The sequence below is a fragment of the Mirounga angustirostris genome, unplaced genomic scaffold (assembly GCF_029215605.1).
Source record: "Mirounga angustirostris isolate CCGP_5_RB_7025 unplaced genomic scaffold, mMirAng1.0.hap1 SCAF_1, whole genome shotgun sequence".
Classification (NCBI taxonomy): domain Eukaryota; kingdom Metazoa; phylum Chordata; class Mammalia; order Carnivora; family Phocidae; genus Mirounga; species Mirounga angustirostris.
In genome coordinates this window covers 159,633,198-159,642,556 of record NW_026991709.1, presented here as the reverse complement: position 1 = coordinate 159,642,556, position 9,359 = coordinate 159,633,198, and the positions used below count along the sequence as shown (strand labels likewise).

At 43.9% G+C, this 9,359-nt stretch overlaps 1 protein-coding gene across 2 annotated transcripts in view; it reads right to left on the bottom strand.

Moving 5' to 3' along the window:
- The window catches only part of RAB43 (RAB43, member RAS oncogene family), a 40,158-nt gene that overhangs the window by 9,111 nt on the left and 21,688 nt on the right, over nt 1–9,359 (bottom strand). The window contains exon 2 of one of the 2 annotated variants that reach the window (XM_064591388.1): nt 748–925. In XM_064591388.1, coding sequence (XP_064447458.1) covers nt 748–925 — 178 coding nt within the window. Of the gene's footprint in view, nt 1–747; nt 932–9,359 lie in introns of both variants that reach the window. The other variant, XM_045904241.3, reaches the window with a different exon arrangement.

The following is a 9,359-nucleotide window of genomic DNA, read 5'->3' as shown; positions in this document are numbered from 1 at the left end:
ATGGTTGGAATGAGGACTCCAGGGACCACACGAATGGTCCAAAGCGTCTTAAGCCCAGGTCTGGGAAGTTGATTTAGGAGGAAAAGGGAAAATGGAGGTAAGAGCAACAGTGGTTCTCAAAGTGGGGTCTCTGGGCCACAGACATGGCACCTGCTGGGAACCTGTGAGAAATGCACATTCACGGGGCCCACCCAGCCCTCCTGAATCAGACGTGGTGCCTGGCATCTGCGCTTTCACAAACTTCAGAGTGATAGGGAAGCACACAGATGGTTGAGAAGCCCTGCTCTGCAGTGTGGTGTGACAGCAAGTCACCGAATGATGATCGGCAGAGCTCAAGTTTCCTATTTATATGCTCACAGGCTGTGTGGACTGGGATAAATTACTTCACTTTTCTGAGCCTGAGCTCCAGCCCCTGACAAACAAGGAGTAGCCAGGGTTATGGGAACTAAATCCAATGACACCAGTGTTACCCACTGTGGGGATACACGGTAACTACAAAGCGAATGTTAGCTCCTTTCTTCCTCCCTCTAATTCCAACTTTGAATATAATTGTGTAAGTGATTGGCAGGATCATATTTGGAAGATCACAGTTCAAGTTCTGGCTCCCTTCCTGCCTGGCCAAGTTCAGCCTCTCTCTGTGCTCCACTTGCCTTCTGTTTAAAAAGGAGAAAGAGACTAGGACAGACCGAGAGATAGATCCGTGACCCCAAGGCACCCTGCTGGACCTGCCCTGTGCCCCCAGCTCACCGATCAGCAGCTGCACGATGTTAGAGCCTGCGTACTTCCTCACATCCTCGATCCAGTGAGGCACTGACAGAAAGGAGCTCCTCTTCGTGATGTCATAAGCGAGGATGGCCCCGTTGGCACTGCGGTAGTAGCTCTGGGTGATGGTGCGGAATCGCTCCTGGCCAGCCGTGTCCCAGATCTGCAGCTAAAGAAATAGGGGGCCTCCCGTGAACCTGGTGGTGTGACCACGCACAGGGGATAGGCAGGGCAATCCCACAGACCCACGCCCAAAGTGCTGGTTCCACTGGGCAGGCCACCAGCCTGCACCTTGGCAGGAATCATGCAAGAGGGGCTAGAAGGTGGACAGAGAGAGAAGGACTTCTGCACCCTTAGGAAACAACTCAGTGGCCCAACTTTGAGGGGGACAGGAGGATGCAGAGGGAAGGTGGGGAGCCCTCATCTCTGCTCGCTAAAGTCCCCAGGGAAAGGTGGTAAGGGGACATTCTGCACTGCAGCAGGAAGTACATTTGACCCAGGGTCCTCCTTGTGCCCTCTCTCCCCTACACACTGGGCTCACTGCTGGCAAGTGAGCCAGAAGAGCTCCAGCAGCTCACAGTTCCAGGTGTGCTATGATGCTGGCTGTGTGTGCATGTCCTGTGCCTTCCCCTCTCTGGGCCTGTAAATGCACTGCTCTACCCAGCTGTGTGGAAGTTTCCTCCAGCATTAGGGTTCTCTACTCCTGCCTCAGTGATGCCTGGGAAGATGCTCACAACCTGGTGATGAGGGGGCCTGGCCTGTGGCAGTGAGGGCCCGGAGGAGGCAGTGGAGAGGGTCCTCCCGTGGGGCCTTTACCACCAGCTGGCCCAGCTTGGCCAAAGGCAAGAAACTTGGGGTCTTTCCTTGCCATGTCTTCACTTAGCAAACACCCATTGGTGCCCACTGCCAAGCCCTTCTGGACACTGACCATGGAGGAGAGGTGCCCGTGTGTAGCAGGAGCTCCCCTGGTTTCTGTAGAAGCAGCAGTCTGCCATGACAGATGCCAGATAGGGCAGGGTGAGGGGTTGTACCCAGAGAAGACCTGGACCTTCACTGTGCCCAGGCTGGGTGGAGGTCACCAGCTCTGGACCTGGGAGAGATGGGCTGTCGGGGGCCATCAGAGTGGGCAGATGCCAGGGCTCTTGGGGGCTCAGGGTTTGTCTTCTCTGCTCCACAAATCACAGGTTCTTGGGGCTCTCTGAAGATGAACACGAGCCTTCGATCTCCACCAAGCTGTGGGTCCATCCATCCTCCTTCACTGGCACAAGCACTCTGGGCACCTCTTTATCTACTTCACAAGGTGTGGGAGGCCCCCTCATCTGTTCAGGATAGGGAAAAACCCCAGAGGCCTTAGACAGTTCCTGAGGGCAGGGCTGTGGAGGTGACCACCTCTTCCCTAAGCCCCACCGACAGCAGTCTGAGTTAACAAACTCTGGGCCACCACACGCCAAATGGAACCCTCCAGTCCTGAGACCTCCTATTTACTCCTTCATAAAAGGCTCCAAGGAAACCGGATGTCTGCTAGTTCATGCATGGGGTGAAGCGAAAGGCATGAACTCTGGCAATACACAAACCTGGAATCCAGATAACCAAGAAACTCATCTCCATACCCCAGAGGAGGGCACATAAGACAGAGGCCAAACGAACATAGAAAAAAAGGTGACTTGAATGAAACAAAAACTATGCAGAGGCAAATTTTTGTTTACCAAAAACAAACATCAGGATTTTCAGAGATAGGAAAAGATCTGTAAAACAATAATAGAATACTATTTCTTAAAAAAAAAAAAAAAAAGTTGAGGGAGTATTCAGGAAAAAGAAAATAGAGGGGCGCAACTCTTGATCTTAGGGTTGTGGGTTCAAGTCCCATACTGGGTGTAGAGATTACTTAAAAATAAAATCTTAAAAAAAAAAAAGAGCTTTTGATAATTAAAAATATAACATCAATGAAAAATTCAACCTAAGGGTTATAAGATAAAGTTGAAGAAATCCCTCCAAAATAAAGAAATACAAAGAGATGGAATAGAGAGGGAAAAAAAATTGTAGAGCCAGCCTAGGAGGTCCAATATGGGGATAGTAAGCATTTCAGAAGAAAAAGAACAGTAAAATCAAGGGGAGGAAATCAAAGAAAAACTTCAAGAACACTCCTTCTGTGTTGAAAGAGCCCACTAAGTAGCCACAATGGAGGAAAACAGACCCCCCAAAACACACCGCATGGGAATTCCACAACAATGGGGAAGGAAAAAAGGTCCTAAAAGCTTCCAGAGAGGAAAAGAAAAAGAAAAAACAGGTTTTAACATTAAAGTTTTACAAAATCCACATGGCATTAGATAGTCAATGAAAAAAATGCCTAATATAATAGGATAGGAAATTATTTCCAACATAGAATTTTCTACCCAATTAACCATCAGTCAAGTGTGATAGTTTAATAAACATTTTCAGATACACAGGCCTCAAAAAATTTATCTTCCTGCCACCCTTTCTCAGGAAGCTACTGGCAGTTCCTCTAACTAAAGCAATCAACCAAAAATAAGATGTGGGATCCCGAAAACAGAAGTCCACTCAAAAGAGAGGCAAAGGGAACCTCAAGATGGTGGTTGAGGGAGATCCCAAGGCAACAGCTGAGCAGCAAGCCTGGACATCAACCCATCTGCAGCAGGCCACGGGGCTCCAGGAGCAGCTTCCAGCTCTGGCAGAGTAATTACTGGCAGATGAGCCCTCCCTCCACAAACAACCATTAGACTGAGAAAAATATGGGAGGTTGCTGTTTTCAAGATGTAAACAACAAGCAGCACGAGAAATAATCCTGAAAGATGCAAAACTCGTAAGATGCGCCTCCCGATCACCACAACTCTCTCTACCCGGGCATGGCTTCCTGACTGCCAGACAATGGGCTATAATCCAAGCAAAGCACAGTGGTCCCACATGGCCAGGAGGCAAATATCAGAGTCTGGCGCAGCTGATGGGACTGGAATGAGGAGCAATGCAGGGGTGGGAAAGCGTAACGTCTGGGTGTGCTGTGGGAAGTCTTTGGAGACTCCTTCCCTGGGGGCTCCATGCATAGGGTGGGACTACCAGAATTTTACCAGAGAGTGACTACTACAGGGTTGAGAAAAGACCAGAGATAGAGGTTGAGCAGTGCTAGGGGGATGCTAAAGTTCTGACCCAGTCACAGTGAAGAGGCTTCCCGAGCACCTTGTTAGAAACCCAGATTCTTTCCTGAGACATCAGAAAGGCTGTCACCTACGAGTGAAGACCATGACTAAACAAAGGCCTCCAAAAACCTGCCCTAACAAAGCCTAAAACCAAGCCCCAACACGAGTCTCAGGTTTGGAGGCTGACTTCTGTCAAGTCAGAGAGGCTAAAGAAACATCCTTGGACTTCCACCTATCTGCCCTAACAAAACATAAAAGCAAGCCTACACAGGTTCAAGGTGATCGGCCAGCAAACTGAATTGACTATTAGGACATGAGTCAATGGGGGTGCCTGGGTGGCTCAATCCATTAAGCATCTGCCTTTGGCTCAGGTCATGATCTCCAGGTCCTGGGATGCAGCCCCGCATCGGGCTTCCTGCTCAGTAGGGAGTCTGCTTCTTTCTCTCTCACCCTCTGCCTCTCCCCACTGTTTGTTCTCTCTCTCTCAAATAAATAAATAAAATCTAAAAAAAAAAAAAAAAAAAAGGACATGAATGAATGCTCTTCAAAAGAAGAGAACAGAATCCAGAGTCTCAATAAGACATCAACCAGGGGTGCCTGGGTGGCTCAGTCGTTGGGCGCCTGCCTTCGGCTCAGGTTGTGATCCCCGCGTCCTGGGATCGAGCCCTGCATCAGGCTCTCTGACCCGCACGAGGCCTGCTTCTCCCTCTCCCACTCCCCCCACTTGTGTTCCTGCTCTCACTATCTCTCTCTCTGTGTCAAATAAATAAATAAAATCTTAAAAAAAAAAAAAAGGCATCAACCACTATTTCCAGTATACAATCAAAAATTCCTAAACATGCAGAAAACCAAAAAAACAAAACACCCTAAGAAAATTTGATCCACAAAGAAAAAAAGCCAATAGAAAATGATACCAAAATGATCCAAATATTGGATTTTAGTAGGCAAAAATATTAAAGCAGTTATTTTAAGTATGACCAGAGAATTAAAGGAAAATATGATCACAATGAGTAGGCAAATAAGGAATTTCAGCACAGAAATGGAAATTATTTTTTTAAAACATACAAAAAAGACTCAAAATTCTAGAGCTTAAAAGTACAATAAGTGAAGTTCTATGAGCTGAGCTTGCAAAACGGAGATGGCACAAACACACAAAAATCTGAACCTGAAGAAAAATCAGTAGAAAGTATTCCCTCTGAAGAACAAAGAGAAAAAAAATATTGAAGAAAAAGCAAGAGAGGTACAGGGACATGCAGGACAACATCATACAGTTCCATATTGACATAATTGCAGTCCCAGGAGAAAATGGTGAGAATGTGGCAGAACTAATGACTGAAAATTGCAAATTTAATGAAAATACCAATTTAATGATCCAAATAACTCAGCAAAACCCAAGCAGAAGAAATACAAAATATACCATGGGAGACTATAGCCAAACTGATGAAAACAACGGTAAAAGAGAGAAATTTTAAAGGAGTCAGAGAAAAAGACATATACAGGGTAACAGTAACAAATGACAAGTGACTTCTCACCAGAAATAATGGATGTCAAAAGACAATGCTGAAAAGAAAAGGAAAAAAAAAAAGTACTGAAAGAAAAAACCTTTCAACACCAAAGTCTCTAGCCAGGAAAAAATCTCTCAAAAATGAGAGTGAAATAAAGATAATTTCAGACAAATGAAAGTAGAATCTTCCTGGAAGACCTGCACAACAAGAAATGCTAAAAGATGTTCTCCAGGCTGAAGAGGAATGATACTAAATGGAAATGCTGATGTACACAAGGAATGAGAAGCACTAGAAATGGTAAATAGGTAGGTATATCTAAAATATGATTTTTGTTTCTTGTAATTGCCATATAAGACAACTGACTAGAAAACTATAAATAATGACTGTAAGGTGGGATTTATAATGTATTAGAAATAAAAAGTATGGGGCGCCTGGGTGGCTCAGTTGGTTAAGCAACTGCCTTCGGCTCAGGTCATGATCCTGGAGTCCCTGGATCGAGTCCCGCATCGGGCTCCCTGCTCGGCGGGGAGTCTGCTTCTCCCTCTGATCCTCCCCCTCTCATGCTCTCTGTCTCCCATTCTCTCTCTCAGATAAATAAATAAAAAATCTTTAAAAAAAAAAAAAAAGAAATAAAAAGTATGACAATAATAGCACACCAAAAAAAGACGGCAGTTAAATGAAATTATACTGTTGTAAGGTGACTACACTTGTGAGGTGTCAGATGTAAAGTGAGAAATGAGAAGTGTTAAGTGTCAGTTGTAACAAATGAAGTGATACAAAACTGACTCTAAAGAGACTTTATAAGTTAAGGATGCATAGTTAGCCCTTCATCTGGTAAGAGAAATAAGCAGGTCAATAGAGGAAATAAAGTGGTATTCTTAAAAAAAATTTTTTTCAACAAAACCAAAAGAAAGTAGGAAAGGAACAAAGGAATAAAAAACAGAAGCGGCAAATAGAAAACAAGGAGCAAATGGCAGATTTAAACTCAAACAGATCAATAATTACATTAAGTATAAATGGACCAAACATTCCGAGTAAAAGCCATAGCTTGTCAGACTGGAAAGAAGGCAAGACTATATGCTATCTACCTGAGATGCACCTTAAATATAAAGACACAAATAGGTAGCCCATAAAAAAATGAAATATATAAAGTACATGTAAAGAGTAAGCATAAGAGGGCGCCTGGGTGGCTCAGTTGGTTGGGCAGCTGCCTTCAGCTCAGGTCATGATCCTGGAGTCCCAGGATCGAGTCCTGCATTGGGCTCCCTGCTCAGCGGGGAGTCTGCTTCTCCCGCTGACCCTCCCCCCTCTCGTGCTCTCTCTATCTCATTCTCTCTCAAATAAATGAATAAAATCTTTAAAAAAAAAAGAGTAAGCATAAGAAAGTATGACAGTTATAAGAATATGAAGTAGGCTTCCAAACAAAGAATTACAAGAGATAAAGAGACATTTCATAATGATAAGAGGCAATTATCAGAAAGACATAATGATACTAAATATGTATCCACTTAATTACAGAGTTTTAAATTTCATGAAGTTAAAACTGACATAACTAAAAGGAGAAACAAATCCACAATCGTAGTTGGAGATTTTACCACCTCTTTCTCAGTAATTGATACAGTAAGTAGACCAAAAAAAAAAATCAGTGTGGATAAAGAATATACTAAACAACACTACTGATCAAATTGACATTTCTAGAACACTACACCCAACATTGCAGAACAGCACTTTTTTTTCAAGTGGACCCAGAATATACACCAAGGTAAACCATACATATGCTGGGCCTCAAAATAAGTATCAATAAATTTCAAAAGGCTGAATTCTTGTAGATTATTACTCTAACCACACACACACACACACACACACACACACACAAAACACTAAAGTAGAAAACAAGAAAGCTCTGAGAGAGATTTCTTCAAGAAGACGGAACTAAGAGGTGCCTGGGTGGCTCAGTCAGTTAAGCATCTGACTTCGGCTCAGGTCATGATCTCCTGGTCCTGGGATCGGGCTGTGTCAGGCTCCCCACTCAGTGGAGAGCCTACTTCTCTTTCTTCCTCTCTCTCTGCCCCTCCCCGCCACTCGTGGTTTCTCTCATGCTCTCTCGCTCGCTCTCTCTCGCAAATAAATCAATATTAAAGAAGAAGAAGAAGAAGACAGAGCTGAGAGAAGCATACTGAGAGGCATATATTGAGAGGCAAGGTATACAAATATGTTGGACAGATGGGGAGGGAAGCTATATCAATTAGGATCTTCTCTAATTGGGGAGATGAATTAATGGTAAATACATAGACACCTAAGCAAAACAAAGATGATTACTACTTCCAGGAAAAACTGGTGAACATAGTAAATGAAAAATAATGGCAGTACACTAATGGCTTAGCAGTGAACAGCACTTACTAATCATAACGTAGTCATTCAATCATTTAAATAAGAACTTACTAAACACCAGCTATGTGTTCCAGATACTAGAATGGAGATACCAGGGCCAACAAAACAGATGCAAATTCCTATCCTCAAGCTTACAGTCTGGTGCAAGAGACAAATGCTAAGTAAGATCCTAAGTAATAAGGATTTATAATTATTATAAAATATATGTATTTATACATACATATATAATATAAAAATATTTATTATAAAGTAAATAATAAAAATAATAAGTATGCTAGATAGGGATAAGAAGGGAAAAAAATGAGCAGGGGAAGAAATTATAAAGCACGTGAAGAATGAAGATTTAGATAGGACAGCCACAGAAGGCCTCATTGAGATAATTGTTGGTAATAATCTGGAGGGGGTGCCTGGCTGGCTCAGTTGGTGGAGTGTGCGAATCTTGATCTCGGGGTCGTAGGTTCAAGCCCCAGGCTGTGTGTAGAAATTACTTAAAAATAAAATCTTTAAAAAAAAAATAAATAGGGCGCCTGGGTGGCTCAGTCGGTTAAGCGACTGCCTTCGGCTCAGGTAATGGTCCTGGAGTCCCGGGATCGAGTCCCGCATCGGGCTCCCTGCTCGGTGGGGAGTCTGCTTCTCCCTCTGACCCTCCCCCCTCTCGTGTGCTCTCTCTCTCTCATTCTCTCTCTCAAATAAATAAATAAAATCTTTAAAAAAATAAATAAATAAAAATAAATATACAGGGGCGCCTGGCTGGCTCTGTCAGAAGCGTTTATAACTCTCGATCTTGGGGTGGTGAGATTAAGCCCCATGCTTGGTACAGAGATTACTAAAAAATAAAAGAAATTCTCTTTTATTTATTTATTTATTTCTTTTTTAAAAGATTTTATTTATTTCTTTGACAGAGAGAGACACAGCAAGAGAGGGAACACAAGCAGGGGGAGTGGGAAAGGGAGAAGCAGGCTTCCCGCGGAGCAGGTAGCCCAATGCAGGGCTCAATCCCAGGACCCTGGGATCATGACCTGAGCCGAAGGCAGATGCTTAATGACTGAGCCACCCAGGCGCCCCAAGAAATTCTCTTTTAAAAAAATAAATAAATAAAAAATAAAGATGTGGAGAAAGTTCGCTAACTATGCAAATGTCTGGGAGACAAGCATTCCAGGAATAGACAAAAGCAAGTACAAAGGCCCTGAGGCAGACACAAAGCAAGCAAGAAGATTGGGGTGTTTGGAGCAGAGTACAAAGGGAAAGGGGGGACGCCTGGGTGGCTCAGTCGGTTAAGCGTCTGCCTTCGGCTCAGGTCATGATCCCAGGGTCCTGGGATCGAGTCCCGCATCGGGCTCCCTGCTCCGCGGGGAGCCTGCTTCTCCCTCTGCCTCTGTCTCTCTCTCTGTCTCTCATGAATAAATAAATAAAATTAAAAAAAAAAAAAGGGAAAGGGTAATAAGGGATGACAGAGAAGTATCAAGGGGCCCAGATCACGCAGTGACTTCTAGATCATAGTAAGAAATCTGGACTTCATTCTGAGGCAAAGTGGGAAGCCATGGGAGTT